Raw genomic sequence first — 23,564 nt, 5'->3', positions numbered from 1 at the left:
GCAAAAGAAGTTTGCTGATTTTTAGCGTAAAACTGACAGCTTTATTTTATCAAGACTGTTCTACCTAATGGTTTGGAAAGGAACTAGGCTACAGGCAAGGAAAATGCTCAGGAGGCTATTGTAGAAACCCAGGTAAGAGAGGAGAGCACAGTCCTGGCAGTGAAGATAGAGAAAACCAGAAAGACATTCAGAAGCCAGTAGTGAATCCACCTACTTATTCTTGTTTTCACTTCCAACTTATCCATAAGAAATCGTAAGAGACCTTGTCAAATGCCTTGTAGACAGATGTGGAACTAGAGGGAGAGGAAGAGGGTGGCAAGAGGATGGAGCCAAGGTCTAATGGAGGCAGGGCCATCCATTGACAGGAGCATTAGGTTTGGACAGAAGTGAGTCGAGTACAAAGGCAGAAAAGGTGAGTTCCTTTTCTGCCATACAGAGACTGAGAAGTCTGCAGGACATTCAGAAGATGTTTAGCAGGTGACCAGCTACTAGGTCTGCAGCTCAGGACAGACATCCGGCCAGGAGATTAAGCTTTAGGAGGAAAACAATGGATGAGCTCCCCAAGACAGCATGCAGAGTGTGAAGAGGTATAGGATGACAAACTTTTAAGGGTGGTGTTTTCAAATTCCTCCATGAGCTGCTCTGGACTTTTTCCCTCTTGGAGGAAAGTGAATACAACCTTCCTGGTACAGTTGGACTGCAAAGTAGGACTCAACGTCTTCACTGCTCACCCTCCTATTGTAACCTAAGGTTGTAGGAGCTGGTGGGAGGCAACCACTCTATAATTGCCTATGTTGAGTTTACTCTTCATCAGCTTCAACCTTTAAATCCTTTAAAAAAAGTTTCCCACTTGTATTTTTGCAACTTGTAGTTCAACCTCAAGTTCAACGTCTTGCCTATTAAGTTTCACCTTTCCATTCAAGATATCAAAACTCTTCGCATTCCTTCAAGTACCGAGGTTAGAAAGGTCCATTTAAAATTATTCTCTATACCTCCAGTATTAACAATTCTGCCAATGTCACATCATCCACAAAATTTTAGCAGATGCTCTCTATATATGCAGAGGTCTGCAATAAATGTCAGGTGAATAGTAAGAATAAACCAGCAACAAGGTCTGAAACCTGTGAGACAGATGTCCTTCAAAACCTCCTTCTAAACCAGTGATTCTCAATCCTAGATGCACACTAGAATCACATGGGAAGCCTCTGAACAGAACCAATTCTTACAGGGCACCTGGGTGGGTCAGTGGTTGAGCATCTGCTTTTGGTTCAGGTTGTGATCCTGGGGTCCTGGGATCAAGTTCCACATTAGGTTCCCTGCAGGGAGCCTGCTTCTCCCTCTGCCTATGTCTCTGCCTCTCTCTATATCTCTCATGAAGAAATAAAAAAATCTTAAAAACAAACAAAAAACCGAACCTATTCTTAGGCCTATGCCAACCATAATCTTTGGCACTGATATTATTTTAAAGTTCTTTAGTGATGCTTATGTGCAGCCAGGAATGAGAACCATTCTCCAGACCAGGGCTGTCCAGTAGAAGTTTCTGGAATGGTGGAAATGTTCTACATCTTTGCTGTCCAATAAAGTAATCACTGGCCACATGTGACTACTGAGCTTTTGAAATGCAGGACAACTAAGGAAGTGAGCTGCCAAATTAATTCTACTTAAACAGCCAGATGTGGTTTTTAGCTACAACTGGACAACATAGCTCTATACTGACAAGACTGAGGTGGTTATGTGCATGAGCCCTTTAGACATGGTTGCACAACCACTTTTCAGTTCACATTTCTCCACCTTGTCCACAAGAAATCACAGTTGTCAAATACCTTGAAGAAGTTATAAATACTAAGTTTAGAAGCACAAAAGAAGTCAATATGCCATGACCTATATTCTTAAGGTCCCCATGTTGGGTCCTAACAATCACCATTTCCTGTCTCCGCAATCTTTTTCTAAAAGATTCTAGGATCAGTGCTAAGCAAGAAAAAGCCTGGGTTACAGACTTCTCACTTGGGATAATCAGAAACAGCAGCAGCCATGCCGTCTTCTGGCACCTCTCTTTTTCACAGGACTCCTCAAAGACACTGGCAGCAACGTGGGGTTTCTCTTCCAATGCCTCATGTCATCTCAGACAAGAGGGCTTCAAGTCCTGAAGATGGCACGTGGCCTCTCATCCCTTCATGTATTTCATGTATCCCTTCTGCTGCTCCTCACCGATGTTTAGGCCACCCTCCATCTTCCAACAAGAAATGACCACCATTAAAAGCAAAGGAGCTGATCTGCCTTACTTGACATTCAAGAATGCTTTCCTCCCCAGCCATGAGCAGCAGCCTCTCCTTCATTATTTGGTTTAGAGCATACACATACACACGCATGCAAATATCACTAAAACCTCTTATAGAGTAATAATACCTCTCATATGTCTCCCTGGATATTTGTCCTTTCTTTCTTCTCTTGTACACATCCTTTTATTGTGGGAAATTACAAACGTTCCCCAACACAGAGATAGGGATATACTCAACTCCTATTTACCCAATACTCAACTACAATAATTATCAACATTATGCCAAATCTATATTCTAATTCTTTTTTTTCTAGAGTATTACAAAAATAACAGACATAACCATACCCTATGAAAATCTGCACAAAGATCATGTTAACAGATCACTCAGAAGCACACTTCTAAGCATTTTCAATCCTTTCCAGTTACCTCCCTTTCCAAAGCTTTGGTTATGAGATTGTACCTTTACTTCTCTACTTCTGGCCGTTTTGCATGCCACCTTCTAGAAATCTGGGGCACACATGTGAGGATGCCCAACTTCTTGCCCTCCCTGATTCACACATTTCCGTGTATAAACCATGAGGGGCTTCTGATGGCCCACATGCAGTTCTCTGTGAGAGTGAAGACACAGAGAACGCCAGAAGGTTGCAGGCACCATCCATCCTCGCACTACTGATTTTACTCCCTGGGGTCAAATGTCCCTTCTTTTCTGGAGCAGAAAGGAGAAGAAAGACTATGGGGAGAACACAGAGAAATATGTTAGAAGGATCAGCAGCACCTAATATGTGGAACTTCTGTTGTTTTAAGTCAGTCACTGGAATGGGAGTTTACTTTTCCCCAGAAGGAAAGTGAAGGAAAGCGGGGGAACAGAAAATGAGGACGATATATCCGCTAGCCTAGACTGGAGCCCCACTCTGACATTCCCTTCTTGGCTCTCATCCTCTTCATCTCTAATGCAACTATTCCCAAACCGCTGCCCTGCTCACAAATGCTTGGGACCTCCTGCACTGTACTGTACTTATAGAGTCACAGCTTACTTGATAGCCCAGTGCTGCTGATGTTTTGATATTCAGTATAAAAAACTGCTTTTTCCAGCATTCCCAGGAAAATAACAGCTGCAATCCAGAACTGAATTCTTAATATATCTTTCCAATAACAGGCAGACCACATCAGCCAGAGTACGCCATATAAAATATAAACGATACACATCACCATGTAAAACTGTAGGAAGAAGAGCAATTTTAAGTCAGTTAAGGCCTGTGATCATTTGAAAATGGACATTTCTTCTTTCAAGTATCTAATCTTTTACTTTGCTGTCACTCTGGAACCAGAAATAGTATGTCAAAGCATTAGCTACTAAAAGATACCCACCACTGAGCTCTTTAAATTGTTAAATTTTCCAATTAGGATATGAAGTTCATTTTTTTTTTAAAAAAGGAAAAAATGATGGGAGGTACTTACAATCATCAAAGGCCAATCTGATGCAGAAATATATCCATGAGGCCCAATCATAGAAAGAGAAACTGGTAAGGATGGGGATAAAGAAATTGAAGAATTAGTCTTTTCTTATATTTTTAAATGTAAGCTCATTTTCCAGAAGGTTCCAAGAACACAAATCAAGTTAACAAATGCTGTTTACCTAGCACACATAAGATATTATATAATTACCAGTCATTGGGCATGTAATCTCACCAAGATACCCTTACTTGTATACATGCTGTTGTCAAAAGTGGGCCAAATCTGATCTTATGCAGATAGCAGAGTAGTACTGGCCTTTGACTGGGTCCATGTTAAGTCACTGACCTCACTGAGGACTCTCTTCCTTAATGTAACTTGGGATAAATTACTGAATTCAAGCTCCCAGTCTGGGTTGTTGTCTGGGACAACAATAATAAACAGAGTACCAAATACAGTATAAGACTTATAGGTCTCAGTAACTGCTCCAGTTACTAACTAGTGGGGCCTTAAAACTGCCTGCTGGCATTAGGTGAAAAGACACAATACCTGGGAAGGTAGGGGGGACCCACAAGTCTAGGTAGCAGAATGGCCTCAAGGTGTCTGGCTCTCTTATTTGGCTCTCTTATCTGGCCCATTATATCATCTCTGGGAAGAGGCCCTACTTCCCACTCTTTCAGAGCAGCCACTGTCACCAGATTCCCCTGTGGTATGCCAGTCCTGTGCCTCTTCTGAAGCAACGCCTATGTCACCTCAATACTTTCTGCCTACCCACTGGACTGGGCAACTCTCAAAGGCAAAGCTTGGCTTCACTTCTGTATCCCTAGTAGATGAATCAGAGCAGTTTGCAAATCCCTAGGCACCTCACACGCTGTTTGGCTACTATTGGTCCAGCAGACATTCATTCTGGAAAATGATAGCCAAAGCAATTCTAAGAGCTGTGAAAACATTTGTTCCCTTAAAAATTGCTTATTGTAAGCCCACTCTTGTACTGGGCACTAGGAACTATATAGCTTAATGAGACACAGAGGGCCTACCTTGGGGGTCATGGGGTGGGCAGGTTGCTCACAAACCCATAGAAGCCACAGTTGCCAGATAGGCTACTTCTACTCCCAAGCTACAGATGCTTTAAAATAAAAATTTTAAACCCCTGATAATGGCCATTTTCATGAGACAGAATGTAATCTACTGCAAATACAATTAAAATGTTATCTACCTACTTCTATATTAGAAAATTTTTTTTAATCTGAAAGGATAAAGAATTTTATATCTTGCTATAGTTTGAAATTTTAAAAATTTATCTTAATTTTAAATTTCCAATCTATTAAAAAACAAATTACAGTTAAGATAAGCATAAAGTTTTAAGTCCCCCCCAGATACACAGATCACTTATTTTTGAGTAACAGAAATTCATTTTTGAATGAGGTATTTTAATAGAAATGTAGATTTGGATCAATGACAAAAATATAGAACACAGTAAAAGCAGACAACAAACATGCATGCAGTTAAATTATACCATTCAAATTCCATCTTGCATCTGTTTTTTCTGTTTTAATAGAAACGATAAAGATGTGAAACCCATCTCTCTGTGTTCTGGCTACAACATCCTGAAACAGGAAAAAAAATTTTTTTAATTTTAAATTTTAAAAACTGCTATATAAGCTATAGTTAAACAATTGTTCACCACATTTTAAAACAACTTTTAGGGCACGCCTGGGTAGCTCAGCGGTTGGGGGACTGCCTTCGGCTCAGGGCATGATCCAGTCAGAGGACTGAGTCCTGCCTTGGGCTCCCTGCGAGGAGCCTGGTTCTCTCTGTGCCAATATCTCTGCCTCTCTCTGTGTCTCTCATGAATAAATAAATAAAATCTTTAATAAAAAGAATAAAACAACTCTTAGCAACTAAATTGAGTTACTTTCCACTCTTTTAAAACAATGAAAAGGAATGGTAAGCAATGGAAGGATAGTAGACAATAGGATTTCTCCCATTCTTTTTTCTCCATGAGGACGTCCTCTCAGACCCAAAACAACAGAGGAGGAAAAAAGCTTTTTCTACTGTTCAATTTTTCCTCTTTCAATATTTTTAAAGAATCTCCCGGGATCCCTGAGTGGCACAGTGGTTTGGCGCCTGCCTTTGGCCCAGGGCGCGATCCTGGAGACCCGGGATCGAATCCCACATCGGGCTCCCGGCGCATGGAGCCTGCTTCTCCCTCTGCCTGTGTCTCTGCCTCTCTCTCTCTCTCTGTGACTATCATAAATAAATAAAAATTTTAAAAAAAGATTAAAAAAAAATGTGGCAAGACAGATTTTGAAAAAAAAAAAAAAAAAAAAGAATCTCCCTTAAATGTGACCATTCTATGTTTTACTCAATATCACCATTCAAATATTTCTAATATTACTCTTCCCATATTTTAAACTAATTATCAAGCATTCAGTTGTTAAATGTGGGTATTTTAAAAAATTGAACTGGGGTAGTAAGAAGTCAGATAATATTGTTAGAAAGATTGTACAGTTTCAGGACATAGGTTCAATTACTTAAACTCCTTAAGATCTATGTTACTAGCCATCCCGCTGGGAAATGAAATTGCCCACTGTAAATGCCTATGAATGCTGCAATGTTCCACATAACTGCATTAAACTTTTCACCTTCATCCTTCCAGAATTATTTCCTATTCCTTCTCTTTCATTTCCTACTCCTCTACCTGCAATAGAGTCCGTGCAGAGCAAAGAGTTTGTCCTGTGCAGAGTGGAATGCCTTCCTACTATGAAACTACTCTTTAAGATCATTGGAAAACTTAAGGAATGTGAAGAGTCACAGCAAAAAAGCAAACATTAAGCCCTCCTAAACCTGCCTTCAGTCCGTACACACAACCGCTTCAACCCTCTCCACCTCTTCATCTTCTGACTTTTAGGAATTCCTCCAAATACCACCCTCCCCCGGTGCTACATTCATGGTTTCTATTTCTTTACATCCTTTTTTTTTTTTAAGATTTTATTTATTTATTCATGAGAGACACACAGAGAGAGGCAGACATAGGCAGAGAGAGAAGCAGGCTCCATACAGGGAGCCCAATGTGGGGCTCGATTCTGGGACTCCGGGATCATGCCCTGGGCCGAAGGCGCTCAACCACTGGGCCACCCAGGCGTCCCTCTTTACATCCTTAATGATGATCCAGACCAGCCCATTGCTGTGCTAGGCATTTGAAAGAAAGGCTGCATAGAAGCTAACCTTAAATTACAACCTCAAAGGAATTTTTAAACAAAGTCAGAAATAAGTATACACAAAATTCATATAGACACACATAAAAAAAAAAATACTATTTGAAATAATGCTTTTTTTCTTCCCTGCTTCTAATCACACTACTGTATACTGCTCTCCAAGTATCTATCACAAATTCTTTTCAGACTTACTGGAACTTGTATACATTTGATTCAAAGACAAATAAAATGACTTACCGTTGATCTTTCCTGGTTCGAAACATTTTTGGTATTTGTAACTGGTTCTTTATTCTGGAAAAAAAAAATACAATAATCCCATTTTATATTGCTGCATTTCTATGGGGAAACTGTTTTAACAATTAAGAAAAAAGTTCTTATGAAAAAGGTAAAGAACCAGAGAACCCACCTCTTTGTAGCCCAAACAAAATCCTGGTTTTGAAAAATTACTTTTTAAATCAGGATAGTAGTTACCTTTGATGGTGAAGGTATTAGGAACTAAAAGGAGGGTCTAGGTGCTAAAATATTCTGTACTTGATCTGTGTCTAAATTGACATGTTCAGGTTCTAAAAATCATCAAGCCATACACTTGCTATGCACACTTTATGTTTATTATACTTCAATACAAATTTTTTAAGTCCTTTTATTTTTACTGAAGACATATTTTCATTTCAGAATCTACAAACAAAAACATAAGTTACAATGACCTGTAGCCTCACAACCCATTGCTATTAACATTTCAGAAATCAAATCTTCCAAGCCAGGAGGGAGTAAGTGCATAAGGGAGGAGAGAGTGTTTAAGTAGGTTAGATGCTTAAGCTGGCAGACCTTTAGTACTGGAAACCTTGACTAGCTGTTCTGATGAAATGATGGGGGGCAAAGGTCTCACTGGAGTAGATAGAAGAGAGAATAACAGAGGAACTGACAGCAGACCAAGAAGGATAATGAAAAGTTCTTTTTCAAGGGTGTTGCTATAAAGGGTACAATAAAATAAACCATGGTGCTAGGATCTTCCTTGTTAGGTACTACCACACCTAAACTAACACCTAAATTAAACTCCTAAAATTAACAAATTAAGTATTTTCTCTATCAAAATGTTGATAAAATAGAAGTTAATACTTGTATTCACTGGGAGTAAAGTTTTTTTTTTTTTAAAGATTTATTTATTTATTCATGATAGACATAGAGAGAGAGAGAGAGAGAGAAGCAGAGACACAGGCAGAGGGAGAAGCAGGCTCCATGCCGGGAGCCCGACGCGGGACTCGATCCTGGGACTCCAGGATCACGCCCTGGGCCAAAGGCAGGCGCTAAACCGCTGAGCCACCCAGGGATCCCACTGGGAGTAAAGTTAATTCCTTTTTTACATGGCAAGACAGATACTCACATTCAGCGATGGAAACACCTGTAAGTCACTGTTGCAGTCTAAGTTTTCATATTTTGTTGTCCAACATTCAATATTCTTGAAATAATGGCCGCATAAGTCTTCATCAACACTAAGATCATGTTTTTGTGATAGCTCCTCCTACCCAAGGTAAAATTCTATGTTATAATTTATTTACACATTTCTTATTCAAGAAGATCAGTAAAACTTAGAACCTAAATAATATCAAAGATTTATTCAGTTTGGAGGGAAAACATGCAGAAAAAAATACTGAAAAGAAAAATGTTTTGGATATAATTTTAAGTATAACGAGGTAATAAAACAAATGTTAAGCCATTCCAAGGTGCTCAGATACAGTAACACATAATACAAGGATAGTCTTACAGGACAGGACGAAAAGTGACTAAGGTGTTACTACAGGAATTGGTTCACTGAGAAATAAAGAAATACTCTGTCCTGAGGCTACTTTCATTTTATCCCACGTATAAAAGATTTTACAGAGAAACAAAAGCAGCATTAACTACAAAGAAAGTTAAACCAAGGATGGATGAATAAAAGCAGGCTCCCAATGGCCTGGCTTCTAGCCATCAAGAAAAGGTTGAGTTGGCTTCTACTGGCCAAATAGTAGACAATGTGAACAAAATAAGTAAAAAATACTAATTGATTATAACCCATGCAACAAAGCAAAAACCAGTAAGTCCATGCTAATGATTGCTCAGTTGACTGATTGACAGGTAAGATAAGAGGAAAAGAAAGAGCTCATCCTGATGGCAAAATGTTAACAAAGCAGAAGAAAAAAATGGAATTAGAAAATCATCATTTAGCAATCATCAAAGCAATAGGTGATTCATCAGGCAAGAATCAAAGGATATTAAAACAAGGACTGATGAAAAATCAGGATATTCATATACAAATATGAAAATATCTCTTCACAAATTATTGTTAACAACAAGGAGAAAAGCAGCAACTTTATAGTTACTTTATAGTGGAGAAACCTGGTAGAAACTTCCTTAACTAATTGATCTTAAAGTTAACACTTTATGTCCCCAAAATAGGACAAACCAGAACTCTTCGGTATGCCTGCCAAAAGCATAACCTGAATCTGAGCACGAGGAAGTATTAGAAATACTGGAAACTGATTGGTATTTTATAATAAATGGCTTGTACACTTCAAATATGTCAATGTCAGGAAAGACCAAAAACAAAACAAAACAAAAGCTGCAGAAATGCAGTGTGATCTTGGACTGGATCTTGTACCAGGAAAAGAACAACAATAAAAACAAACTGCTAAAAAGGATGTTTTGGGGACACTGGCCAAACTTTAATAAGATCTGTTTATTAGTTAATAGTTTTGTATCATTGTTAAAATTTCTAAATTTTATCACTGTACTGTGTAATCTAAGTATCTTTGCTCTTAGGAAATACACACTAAAGTATTTAGTGTGAAGGGGTAAAATATTTGGGGATAGAGTCACAAAAGCAGTATTTGAGGAAAATGGCACCTTTCATCCCAAATGGAAAGAAAATGCAGATAAAGGTATGGAAACCCACGTGTCATTCAAGCTAGGAGCCCACAGGAAATGGCCGGGAGCAACCATGTGGAGAATGGTCAAGTGAAGCACCTTTCCAAGGAACGTGTGAGCCCAATGGACATGCCAGGGGTAGGAGAAAGCCTACCCTGGCCTCTTTCCTCATCTCACATGCTCCCCCTCCTTTCCCTGGGGGACTCCTTTCCTTTCACCTCTCGGAATCTGCTTCTACTCACTAAAGCTGCTTGGCCTCCCTAAAGTCTAGATACCCTATAACCAACTTTTGACTGAAGTAAACCCTTTACATTTCTTCCTTAAACTATGTTGATTTTTGTTTGTATGTGACCTACAACCCCTTTATTGATTCATATATGTCTGATTTAAATATTTACTAATATTTTTCGTAAGATGAAAGAAAACTAAAAGATGTTTCCTTTTCAGAAAGCATATACTTTGATATAGTAAAAGCATTTCTTGCCTAAGTCCCAAATTAATCTGTTTTAAAACTTTTTAAACTTTTAAAACTACAATCTATATTTCTGGCCTCCTCACTTGATGAGCTAATAAATCTTTATACTCATAATTTTTCCTTCAAAGCTTTATATACATTAAAAATTTGCATTTTACTTACCTCCAGCTTAGAATATTCATTTTGACAGGTATGATACTTCAAATGCCACTCTATGGTAAACTTCACAGGCCCAGAACAACTGAACGACTTAACTGTTTAGATAAAGAAAGTCTCATTTATTTTTTTATTTTTTAAATTTTTAAAAAAGATTTTATTTATTTATTCATAACAGACAGAGAGAGGCAGAGACACAGGCAGAGGGAGAGAAGCAGGCTCCATGCAGGAAGCCCGACCGATGCAGGACTCAATCCCAGGTCTCCAGGATCACACCTCGGGCCGAAGGCAGCGCCAAACTGCTGGGCCCCCGGGGCTGCCCAGAAAGTCTCATTTTATAGTAATCACATATATATACTCCAATATAAGCTTAAGGTTTCGAGAATGCAATTTAAAATAGGCTACTTTAATGAAACATTGAGTAGATTATCTAATTTCTCCCAAAACTCACTGCAAAATGAGGTAAATTCATTATTATAGTTAACTAAAAGTTGCTTAATACACTCATTTAATTTCTATGTTAAACCTAGAGTTAAAATCAACTGAATAACCGAATATGCTGCCACTGCTTACTGTAAAGTCACTCTACACTGTTCTCTTCACTGACTTATTCATTCAAAAAGTACTGAGTGAGCATTTCTTATGTGTCAGAGACATAATGATAAACTAAAACAATCCCTGTCCTTGATATAAGAAGTACTGGGGAGGAGAGGGTTAATAATTAAATAGGCACCTTTGCTAGAATAAAGGCCTGAGAACAGGGGGTCAAGGGAGCCTTGGGCAGGGCACCTAACATGGTCCAGGAGACCATGAGGAAGGGTACCAACAGGCTTACTGGAGAAGGAGACTAACATGAAGAGCAGAATTTGCTAGGTGAAGAGGACAGTGGAGCAGTATATGCAAATGTGCATGCCAAGTTAAGTGAAAGCAGGCATGCGTATGAGCACCTGAAAATGGTCTGCTATGGTCAGAACAAACATTTGGGGAAAGGAGAAGAGCTGAAGCTGGAGAAGAGCCCTGAGGAAAAGTCACAGAGCGTAATATACTCAGCTAAGGAGTTTTCCTTTATTTTGAATATTACAAAACACTGCCATATATTTCAGGTAGGAGGGTAACATGATCAGACAGACTGAAAAGGATTAAGTTTAGAATTAGAAAAAGCTCTTTTGGGAGTGTCATCACAACATGGCGGCTGGCTTCCCCCAGAGTAGGTCATCAGAGAGAGAGAGAGAAAGACAGCGAGCAAGCATGCACAGAGAAGAAGCCACAGTATCTTTTACGTTCCAGTTTTGGAAGTGATATGCCATTAGTTCTGCTATATTCTCTTGGTCAGACCAACCTTGATATAATACGGTAGGGGACTATATAAAGTCATGAAGACCAGGAGGCAGGGATCACTGTGAGCCATCTCAAAGACTGGTAACCAGAGGGAATCCAAACTGAGCACTGAGACTGAAGTTCAAGAGTTTAAGACTGGTAGACTTTCTGGGGCAGAATACCCAAGAGTTGGGAGCTACACAGAGAAAAAGTTAACAAAATCTGGACAGGGATGCCATTGAGCCTGCCCTGCATAGCAGACAGTGCCTGCATATAAAGCAGCCCAATGATTCTCAGAGTTCACATAGGGCTGGGAACTAGTTGAGTTTCAGCTAGACAAAATGGAAATGCCTCATTAAATATACCGTGCATTCAGGAGAAATGTAGCAGGGTCAGACCTTAAAAGTGGTGCTAAGTTAGCCCTCAGTAAAGGCTACTCCAGATCCTCCCTAAAATAAATTAAACATAAAATTGGAAAGGATCAAACTGACCTAAAAGAAACTTAACTATCTGCCAGAACAAGGTTGTTAAAGGAATACAACATTTGAGCACTTAAGAATGTACGTAACATTCATGATATTCATCATCCAAACAAAAACACTAGCTATTAAAAGCAGAAAAAACTGAGTCATAATCATGATAGATTAGTCATTATGAAGAGGTAGAAATGACAAAGATGATTAGCAGAGAATATTAAAACAGCTGCTATAAATATTTTCCATATGCTCAAAGATGTAAAGGAAAAAATGAAAATACTGAGGGAAAGAAGAGATTTTAAAAAAGGAACCAAACTTCTAGAGATTAAAAAAATACAATATCCAAGTAAAAACTTTGAGTAGATTATCTAATTTCTCCCAAAACTCACTGCAAAATGAGGTAAATTCATTATTATAGTTAACTAAAAGTTGCTTAATACACTCATTTAATTTCTATGTTACTGTATGAGATTAATAGCAGATTAAATACTGGAAGAGATCACTGAACTTGAAGACAAAGCAATAGAAAGATCCAAAACGTAGCGCAAAAAGAGACTGGAAAAATTTAACAAAGTCTCAGTGACCTGTGAGACAATTATCAAGCAGTCTAATATAGGTGCAAATGGAGTCCCAGAAAGGCAGGACAGAGCTGGTAACAGTGTCTAAATCCATGATTGGGACACCTGGGTGGCTCATCAGTTAGCGCCTGCCTGTGGCTCAGGGTGTGATCCTGGGGTCCTGGGATCGAGTCTCACAGTGGGCTCTCTGTGAGGAGCCTGCTTCTCCCTCTGCCTGTGTCTCTGCCTCTCTCCATGTGTCTCTTATGAATAAGTAAATAAAATAAAATCTTTAAAAAAAAATCCATGATCAACGTAAGAGATGAGATTTCTTTCAGTGTAGATATACAGTTGTTCATTTATTGAAAAGATCAGGATCACTTATTGAAAAGACTATCTTCTCTCTAAAGAATTACTTTGGCACCTTTATTGATAATCAATTGACCTTATTATGTAGGTGTCTTTCTGGGCTCTCTGATTTGTCTCATTATTCTGTATGTCTACTCTTATATGGTACCACAGTTAGGATTATTGTACCTTTATGTAAGTTTTAAAATCAGATAGTAAAAGTCTTTCAACTTCGTTCTTTTTAAAAATTGCTTTGTGTATTCTAGGTTCTTTGTATTTGCTATAAATTTTAGAAATAGCCAATTTCTACATTAAAGTCAGCTTGGATTTTGATTGAAGTTAATTGAATTTATAGACCAATCTGGGGAAAACTGACAGTATAGTGTTAGTTACAGATTTAAAAAAATATATATATATATATATTATTTATTTATTCATGCAAGACACACAGAGAGAGGCAGAGACCTAGGCAGATGGAGAAGCAGGTTCTCTGCAGGGAGCCTGATGCAGGTGTCAATCCCAGGACACCAGGATCATGACCTGAGCCAAAGGCAGACATTCAACCACTTGAGCCACTCAGGTGCCCCAGTTATAGATTTTTCATAGATGCCTTTACCAACTTTTTTTTTAAAAGATTTTATTTATTCATGAGAGACACAGAGAGAGAGAGAGAGAGGCAGAGACAGAAGTAGGCTCCATACAGGGAGCCCAATGTGGGACTCAATTCTGGGACTCCAGGATCATGCCCTGGGCCAAAGGCAGGCACTCAAACATTAAGCCACCCAGGCATCCTGATGCCTTTACCAACTTGAGGAAGTCTCCTTCTATTTCTAGTTTTCTAAGAGTTTTTCTCAGGAATAGGTGCTGAGTTTTTTCAAATGCTCAAATGCTTTTGTCATATCAAGATGATTATATAGTATATTTCTTTTATTCTGTTTATACAGTGAATTACATTGAGAAATCTTCAGCAGTGACTCCACAAGACTACATCCTGAATGGGGTAGCAAAAGAGGGGTCACTGAAGGGAAAGCCAGATAGATGCCTGATCCACCAAAGAGCATGGACACATATCCAAGGGGCTAATTATTAGCTTTGCAGGCACTGAAATCTGGTTCTGTGAAAACAGAGACTCAGTCTCACTCCTTCACCACACCATCAATGTAGACATATAATCTAGAATGCCCACTTATTTAAAATGAATAGTAATTGAAAAGTGGTTGTGTATTGATTGATTAACTCTCTCCCTTCAGCATGCTTTCCCGAATACGCAAAGGTGATAAAGATTGCTTGATGAGCATGGCACCAGAATGAGGTGGCTCAGATGGATGCTGCCTCTATACCTGGCAGTGATACGTCATATCTACAGTCATAGTTCAAGATTTCTCTCCCATCGGTGCTGCTAGACATTTGCTTTACCCTGACTAAACCTTCATATTTTTTTATGCTTTTGCTCCTAACTCCCAGCTCTTCTGCTGCCTCATTCTTTCTTCAGATGTTAATACCATTGTCTTTTTTTTTTTTTTTTTTAAGATTTTATTTATTTGAGAGAGAAGGCAAGTGAGACACAGCACAAACCAGGGGAACTGGCAGAGGGAGAGGGAGAAGCAGGTTCCCCACTGAGCAGGGAGCCCAACTCGCAGCTCAATCCCAGGACCCAGAAATCATGACCCAAGCGAAAAGCAGACACTTAATTGACTGAGCCACCCAGGTGCACCACTGTCTTGAGTGTGGTCTACTCTTAGCTGATTGCAAACACTACATATTGATTTTTTAAATCAAATTATGTGTTTCACGGTCCATATCATTTTCCCCCATGTAACTTTCTTGCTGCACCTCCTAGATCTTACTTGTCTAGACAATGAGATTTGAATTCATTAAAGCAAATAGATGCCAAATTTTTTTCCTTGCCTACTTTGGACTTTAATTTCCTCTTGCCAAGTTATCACCACTGATGATCTGATATAAATGAGCTGCTTTGAACCACCTCTGCTATCTAGCTGATGGCTGGCCAATTCCCTCAGCAAATACCCACATATGACAGAATCACCCAACAAATTATTTGAATGTGGTGTAATAGAGAAAAGGGGCATGGCTTTGGATCCCCAGGAAGCCAATTTGTTCTATGCAACAAAAAACTACTCCTTATCCCAAAACTAACCCTTGCAATCAATTTACCTAGTCAAGTTATTGGATACACTAAGAGGAGTTAGACCACAGTAAATGTGATTTGCTATAAACCCATTAAAAATATTGAAAACCTCAAGATGTAGGACTCAGTAGTTCTTACACATCAGTATTTACAGAGAAAACATAGTCCCTAACAAATATGTTCACTTTCATAAGCACTAAAATCCTAATTAAAATGCTAGTGCCTAGTAATTTTTATTGTATTCTATGATCATGGGTATATTTATAAAAGTTTCAAGGGCATAAGGACTTTACCACAATCATGACATTTCATATATAAAAGGAATATATTTAAGCTGGGGTTCAGAGTCAAATTTCACAGAAGTCAGAAGTCAAACACTTTTTTTTTTTTTTGCTGAAGCCTACTTTATTATACTTTATAATTTTTAAAGAATGATTCATATTACATTTTTTGAGACAAAATCAGAAAAATCTATTCTTGAAAATAACCAAGACTTGACTGAAACAAAAGAAATCCTGAAAATGTTAGAACCACTTAAAAACAAAATATTTGTCTAGTTTAAAATGTTATATTAATATATCAGTTTAGGGGATCCCTGGGTGGCGCAGCGGTTTGGCGCCTGCCTTTGGCCCAGGGAGCGATCCTGGAGACCCAGGATCGAATCCCACATCGGGCTCCCGGTGCATGGAGCCTGCTTCTCCCTCTGCCTGTGTCTCTGCCTCTCTCTCTCTCTCTCTCTCTCTGTGACTATCATAAATAAATAAAAATTTAAAAAAAAATAATAATATATCAGTTTATGTTATATAGCATTACTCATTTATAATATACTGTTATATTAGTATATTAGTTTATTGTACTTACCAGAAAACTTGATTTCAGTAGAGTTAAACATAGTTTTTCTAAATATCAAAGGTCCTGATTTCTAAAAGGAAGCACAAGGAAATATATAAAGATCTAACTTAAAAATTTTTTTTCTATTTAGAGTATAGTTTTACCTTGAAAATATGTAGTTCTAACCCTTGCACTCCTGTGACCAGAGTGATTTTTTTTTTTTTTTTTTTTTTTTTTTAATGTAAACCCGGTCATATCACCCACTTGCTCAAAATCTTGTCCCACATATCTACTCTCTAAGAGGCTTCTGAATGCCTTTGCTTCTAGTGTCTCAGCCGGGGATCAGCAACACAGGACGTGCTGCTGCCACGTACCATTTTTCGTTATTGCTGCTCAGCCAGGGGACCTGTCTCTCTCAGTATTTTTAATAAAACAACCATCACTGTCCCTAAATTGTTATGGTTCTTCATTATGTACTTTTGACAGACCAATTCTTACTGCTGGTCACAGGCCTCTGGATGATCAAGCCCTGCCCACCTCTCAGCATCTTTCTCTCGGTGCTTTAAAAGCAGAAAACGCCTTCCAGCTCTCAGGACTTCAGTAGTCAACATGCAAACTTACTTAAAAACCCTTCCCTGTCCTCTTCCTTCACCTTGTTAATGACTGCTTAACGCTTCTCAGCCCAGCTCAAGAGCCTCAGGAAGTCTTCTGCCAGGTGACATACCAGACCAGGCCCTCCTTTACATGGTCTCTAGGTCCCATCTTTCACAACCCTTGCCACAATTAAAATGAAATAATCTATTACTTAATTATTTAATGTCTGCCTTCACCAAGAATAAAAATGCTGTGAGAAGGGATTGTGTTCAATAAATGAGTGGTTAAGAATGAAAAGCACAGAGTACAGGCAACTCTTATTTGATTGATAACCTCCCACCCTAACACAGTTCCAACAATAACAACAAATTTCCCAGCCAAGACCCCCCCCACCTCTGAGCCCCAGATCCACATACCCAACTACCTTAAGGTCAGGTCCACTAGGATGTCCACCAAACATTCCACACTAACCTGTCCTAAAGCAGACACACTCCTCTCTGCTCCTTCCCAACTCTTTCCATACTATACATGTTGGCTGGGGGTGATGCCATCTTTAGTCACGCCAGCCTTGGCATCATTCAATCTCTGAGCTCCATTGCCCAATCCCCAAGGCACACCCACTTTATCTCACAAACATTTCCCAAATTTAGTTCTTCCTCTCCATCCCTGTCACCACTGCTCCAATTCTGGCTCTCAACATTTTCTGCCCCCTGCTCTGCAGTAACTTAATTGGTAATTCTGCCACTAGATCTGAGCCTATAACTCATCCTGAGTTCATAGCCACAGTGATTGGTACTTACGTCTAAAATCCTTCAATGGCTCTCCCTCATTCATACCCCGAATTAGTTATCAGTGGCCTAAGCCAACCTATAAAATGAGGTTTGTTTGGCCCACATGGGAACTTTAAAAAAATTTTTGAATTAGTTGACATGATAAAAATATGGATTCTGGCTTTCACTTTTTTAAAAAAAAAAAAGGGAGATTCAGCAATTCTGTGTCTACATTGCCATATAAGATCCACTAGCCGGGGCGGGGGGGGGGGGGGGGGGGGGGGGGCCAGGTGGCTCAGCAGTTTAGCGCCGCCTTCAGTCCAGGGTGTGATCCTGGAGACCAGGGATGGAGTCCCATGTCCGGCTCCCTGCATGGAGCCTGCTTCTCCCTCTGCTTGTGTCTCTGCCCCTCTCTCTCTCTCTCTGTGTCTCTCATGAATAAATAAATAAAATCTTAAAAAAAAAAAAAAAAGATCCACTAGCTGGAACCAAATGGCAGCCACCTCTTCTGAAGGAGCACATAATCTATAGGCCATGGCTCTCTAGCACCTCCTGACTCTAGTTCATTTCACTCACTGATACCAACGGCCTCAGACCCTGTAGGTCCTGGAATTTAGACCCCCGGCCACAGGTTCAGGGACAAGCTGTGGGAGGCTTACGGTAGCCTAAGTCCCCTCTAAGACTCCTACCAGAACCTCACTGAGCAGAAACATTAAGAATTTCCTGCTTTGCTGCTTCTCTAGTCCCTCCTTCTTCATCCAGGTAACATCTACTCATCTTTCAAGACCCAACCAGACATCAACTCTAGAAAGCAGAGTTAGGTGACCCTCTTAGTGCTCCACTAACATCCCAAGAATGCTGCCATGTATTCAACTACTATTCATGAATCTGTTGTCCCTATTATATAAGCTTCTTGAGAGAAGAGGCTGTTGTCTTAATTCATCTTTGCAACAGGAATGGCCAATCTAGCACATTATGTGCAGTAGGTACTCAAACTGTTTGTTGATCTTTATAATCAAAAGAAGCATTTCTTGATACATCTGTAGTACAAATAAATGAAAACCTCCTTCTCCTTTCTTATTCTTAAGGACAAATTCTAACAGCTTGAAATGAGGGGAGAGATCAGTGTATTCTCTGCAAAAAAGGGCTTTATGGCTACTGACCTGAAAGTGGGACCCAAGGAAAAATTTACCTTCCTTATACAGGAAGCAGTTATTCTTTCTCCAGGGCCTCTGGCGTTTCATCATCCAAAGTATACTTGGCAAAGATCCTTACAGATATGGTCAAGTAGTTTAACAATCCGTACAGAGCTCATTCACTTCTAATATTGTTTACTCTTAGTTTATGATACTGCCATTCACTAAAGCAGCAGCATGAAACCACAAGTGTGGTTCTCAGAAATTCAATAATAGAGAAGTGCATGCTATATCACTGATGCATAGAATGGGACACCAAAACCCAGAAGAATTCTAGAAGAAATGGTAGCGCTGGGTCTTAAAAATTCAGAATGAGACCTTATCTTCCTTCCTGTATAGCTTCTACGTTGTAGGAAGTTATCTGCAGCCTCCGGTACTAAATTTTTCTCCTTAAGTCAAAATATAAGTTTTGCTCTTAGAACTCAAACGTCATTTTAATGCATGTGGAAAATATTCATCTCAAAACACAGCTGGATGAATAATCTGACTAGAAAAGCAGGAGATAGGGCCTCTTCCCGATTTCCCGTTCCTCTTTAACAAGACTTTCCAAAATTCAACTCCGGCATCGCTCCTACATCATCTCCTGTAACTATCGGATGCCAAGTTCTCAAATGGCTTGTCCTAGGAGGGAAGTTTACACACCGTCGTGCCTCCAAGACTAGCCTCTCAAACACTCCTTAATCACGTGTCCCACCTCATCTCCACACACACATTCCCGCAACTGTGACAGGAGCCCTAGAGAAATTCAGGAACCCCAGAAGAGCGAACGAGGGGTGGGGGTGGCAGATTTCCTCCCCATTTAAAGGAAAAAGAAAAAAAAAAGTGGCATATGCGCTTTAGGTGTATGCTGAGAGCGAAGCCTGGCAAAGTCCTTTCTGTGGCCTCACGGGTGTGGCCCTGCGGCTGCACCCGAAACCCCAGGTAAGGTCAAACGGCCCAGACGCCGGCCCGACCGAGCGCCAAGGGATCGAGCCAGGGGGCGTCAGGGCGCCGCGACGGGCCAGCACTTGGGGAAAGGCGATTCTGGAATTTAGAACGGTACCGGCGCTCGGGAGGGAGAGCCGTCCCCGCGCACGAGCCTGTGAGGGCGAGCCTTCCCGCCGCCCAGGTCGGGCCGGAGGGGGGCTCTCCTCGTCGCTGGCGGACGAGAGGCTCAGCGAGCGTGTCAGGTGCCCCGGCCCGGCCCGGCAAAGACCAGATGAACAAGTCCGGGGCCAGGCCCGGGGTCCGAGCGAGCTCCGCGCGGACCCTGAGGGCCCGAGACGCGCCACGCCTCGGTCTCCACACTCCACTTACGTCGTCGACCGTCGCTGCCCAGAGCCCGAGCTCCGGGACGGCGCTCACAACCGCCGGGGCCCAGCACGAGAGGCAGAGGGCGACGTGAAGCAGCGGAGCCGCGGCAGGAAGGCGGCGGCCGGACACCAGCCGGGCCCCGATGCGGCAGGCGGCGGCCATCTTGACGCGGAAGCCGCACCTGGCGCTCCAAGGCGCCCGCCACGCCCCGCGTCCGCACCTGGTGCAGCTCCGCCTCCGGGAGGCGGGTTCGCGTCGGTGACGGGGCTCACGCTGGGAGGTGGACCGGAGGTTTCGGCTTGGGCGAGGAGGTGCGGCTCGGGCCCCACAAGCGGGGTTCAGGCCCGGGCCCGGGCGTGGAGCTAAAGAAGCCAGAGCGCGGCTCGGAGGGGTGGGCGGGTCAGAGCGTAGAGGCGGGCCTCGGGGCTGGGCCGGAGCGGGAGGGAGGGGCGGGGCCAGATTGGGGGCGGGGCCGGGGAGAGGCGGGCTCGGGGCGGGGCCTCCGGAGTGGGGGGGCGGGGCCAGATTGGGGGCGGGGCCGGGGGGAGAGGCGGGCTCGGGGCTGGGCCTGAGCGGGAGGGAGGGGCGTGGCCAGATTAGGGGCGGGGCCGGGGGAGAGGCGGGCTCGGGGCGGGGCCTCCGGAGTGGGGGGGGCGGGCCGGGAGGCGGGGCCAGCCTGAGGCGGAAAACTCAGGTCCCAGATTGCTCAGTGCCTGTGGTTCGATGCTTAGAGGAGAGTATGGGATGGTTTCGTGTGAAAGTTCTGCTCTTATTAAACTCAACAGCAAAGAAACAATCCAATCATGAAATGGGCAAAAGACAGAAATCTCACAGAGGAAGACATAGACATGGCTAACACGCACATGAGAAAATGCTCTGCATCACTTGCCATAAGGGAAATACAAATTAAAACCACAATGAGATCCCACCTCACACCAGTGAGAATGGGGAACATTAACAAGACAGGAAACCACAAATGTTGGAGAGGATGCGGAGAAAAGGGAACCCTCTTACACTGTTGGTGGGAATGTGAACTGGTGCAGCCACTCTGGAAAACTGTGTAGAGGTTCCTCAAAGAGTTAAAAATAGACCTGCCCTATGACCCAGCAATTGCACTGCTGGGGACTTACCCCAAAGATACAGATGCAACGAAACGCCGGGACACCTGCACCCTGATGTTTATAGCAGCAATGGCCACAATAGCCAAACTGTGGAAGGAGCCTCCGTGTCCATCGAAGGATGAATGGATAAAGAAGCTGTGGTCTATGTATACAATGGAATATTACTCAGCCATTAGAAACGACAAATACCCACCATTTGCTTCAACGTGGATGGAACTGGAGGGTATTATGCTGAGTGAAGTAAGTCATTGTATGGTCTCATTCATTTGGGGAATATAAAAAATAGTGAAAGGGAATAAAGGGGAAAGGAGAATAAATGAGTGGGAAATATCAGAAAGGGAGACAGAACATGAGAGACTCCTAACTCTGGGAAACGAACTAGGGGTGGTAGAAGGGGACGTGGGTGAGGGGTGGGGGTGACTGGGTGAGGGGGGCACTTGATGGGATGAGCACTGGGTGTTATTCTATATGTTGGCAAATTGAACACCAATAAAAATAAATTTATAAATAAAAATTTTTTAAAAGTTCTGCTTCTTGTATCTCACTTTCTTGCATCCTCTGCACGTGCCCCTACCCCAGTGTTCCCATCGATTGTTCTCTAAATTCGTGGACGGTGGTCTGGAAAGTACTTTGAGATCAGGGCCCCTTGAACCCAAAGCATCGTGTTGTAAGCATAACGTCGGTACACAGCAATTTTCAGACAAATAAAGCCGCCTGATTACTTAAAGCTAAAAGGGGCAGGGCTTACATCCGTCTTATTGTGTACTTCGCCCAGCATTTTCGTCTTTGAAAGCTTGCAGTCAAAGAGAACTACTTTTTAAAAAAATTTTTTTTAAGATTTTATTTATTTATCATGAGAGACAGAGAGAGAGAGAGGCAGGGACACAGGCAGAGGGAGAAGCAGGCTCCATGTAGGGAGCCTGACGTGGGACTCCATCCCGGGTCTCCAGGATCACGACCTGAGCTGCAGGTGGCGCTAAACCGCTGCGCCACCGGGGCTGCCCAAAGAGAACTACTTTATTATCAAATGTAAGTAACGTCCAGAGGAAGAATGTAGTCTTGGATTAATATAGTTATAACGTAAAATAGGATTGATTTATAGTCACGAGGCTCTCTCTGCCTTATCAGTCACCCTAGTCACTTATTCAACTAGTAATTACTGAGGGTCTAGTCCAGAGTTTGAGTTGAGGCTCATGTGTGTATATAAATATGAAGACTGAATAGTTCCTTTTCACAAGAAACTTGTGATTATATATAGATATTTTTTATTGTGTCAGATTTATCGTTTACTAGTGCTTCATATAGGCCCCTTATACAACCATCAAAATTCAAAAGCCCTGAGAGATAGGTTTCTGGAACACTGGCCTATACTCATCAGTAGGTGGCAGTAACAGTTCGAAGATATTTTCTATAAACTCCTGTGTACAATAACTGTCTTCATAATAAAGAGTTTTCAGCTTCCAACTTCAGTTGATGATGTTATATTTACCTCTAATTTAAATAATTAAAACCTTAATTTAACCAACAAATATTGTGTGCCTCAGTTCTGGATGTTGTACATTTGTACAGATTGCCGGTAATGGACTCAGCAAGGATTTTACATTATTTTTTTAAAGATATTATTTATTTATTCATGAGAGACACACAGAGAGAGGCAGAGACACAGGGAGAGGAAGAAGCAGGCTCCCTGCAGGAAGCCCGATGTACCTGAGGATCTCACCCTGAGCCATGGGGGCAGAAGCTCAACCACTGAGCCACCCAGGAGTCCCAGGATTTTACATTATTAAAGTACAAATACTTTTGTCATTTAGGTTTTGTAGCTATACTATTAAAGCCTAGTTTCCAAGGCAGATTAGAACTAATCTCATTAACTCCGCAAATTAAGCAGCATTGGTATCTCCTGCATTGAAGGCACTGCATGGATAGGGATAAAAACAATGCAGCATAGTTCCTGCCATCACTGTGAGGATGTAAAAATGTAAAAAGATGTGTACATGTAAAAAAGCCAATTATACAAGGCAGAACAAGTAAAGCCTTGAAGCATGGATATCAAGATTGTATGGGGGTAATTTGATTATTTTTTTCAAGAGTCCTTTATCTTTAAGATTTTTAAAATTTATTCATGAGAGACACAGAGAGAGAGACAGAGACATAGGCAGAGGGAGAAGCGGGCTCTCCAAGGGGAGCCTGATGTGGGACTTGATCCCAGGCCTCCAGGATCACAACCTGAGCCAAAGGCAGATGCTCAACCACTGAACCACACAGGCATCACAAGAATCCTTTATCTTTTAGAGATTTCCTTCATTTGAGTTTGCCCAGAAGCAGTCCCCAAAATAAAGATTTGAGTAGAAGTAGATCATTTGAGTGATGCAGGAAACACCAATAGGGGCATGTTATGGGCTGAATTTTTCCCCAAAAATTCATATGTTAAA

At 41.4% G+C, this 23,564-nt stretch overlaps 1 protein-coding gene across 10 annotated transcripts in view; it reads right to left on the bottom strand.

Annotated features, from left to right (window-relative positions):
- The window catches only part of TMEM87B (transmembrane protein 87B), a 55,555-nt gene extending 35,099 nt beyond the window's left edge, over positions 1–20,456 (bottom strand). For 4 of the 10 annotated variants that reach the window (XR_007402921.1, XR_007402922.1, XM_049095513.1 and 1 more), the window contains exons 1-8: positions 20,015–20,421; positions 16,189–16,249; positions 10,487–10,578; positions 8,330–8,467; positions 7,186–7,239; positions 5,247–5,337; positions 3,737–3,798; positions 3,313–3,496 (exon numbers count right to left, since the gene is read on the bottom strand). Coding sequence is in view for 8 of the 10 variants with exons in the window: in XM_049095513.1 (XP_048951470.1) it covers positions 3,313–3,496; positions 3,737–3,798; positions 5,247–5,337; positions 7,186–7,239; positions 8,330–8,467; positions 10,487–10,578; positions 16,189–16,249; positions 20,015–20,173 (841 nt within the window). In the remaining 2 variants the exon portion in view is untranslated. Of the gene's footprint in view, positions 1–3,312; positions 3,497–3,736; positions 3,799–5,246; positions 5,338–7,185; positions 7,240–8,329; positions 8,468–10,486; positions 10,579–16,188; positions 16,250–16,810; positions 16,964–18,685; positions 19,002–20,014 lie in introns of those variants that run through there. The other 6 variants (XM_049095511.1, XM_025453948.3, XM_049095516.1 and 3 more) reach the window with 6 other exon arrangements.
- Between the last annotated feature and the right edge of the window lie 3,108 nt (positions 20,457–23,564).

This window comes from Canis lupus, chromosome 17 (genome assembly GCF_003254725.2).
Source record: "Canis lupus dingo isolate Sandy chromosome 17, ASM325472v2, whole genome shotgun sequence".
NCBI lineage: Eukaryota > Metazoa > Chordata > Mammalia > Carnivora > Canidae > Canis > Canis lupus.
The sequence above is the reverse complement of the archived record's forward strand: the minus strand, read 5'-3'. Positions and strand labels throughout refer to the sequence as shown.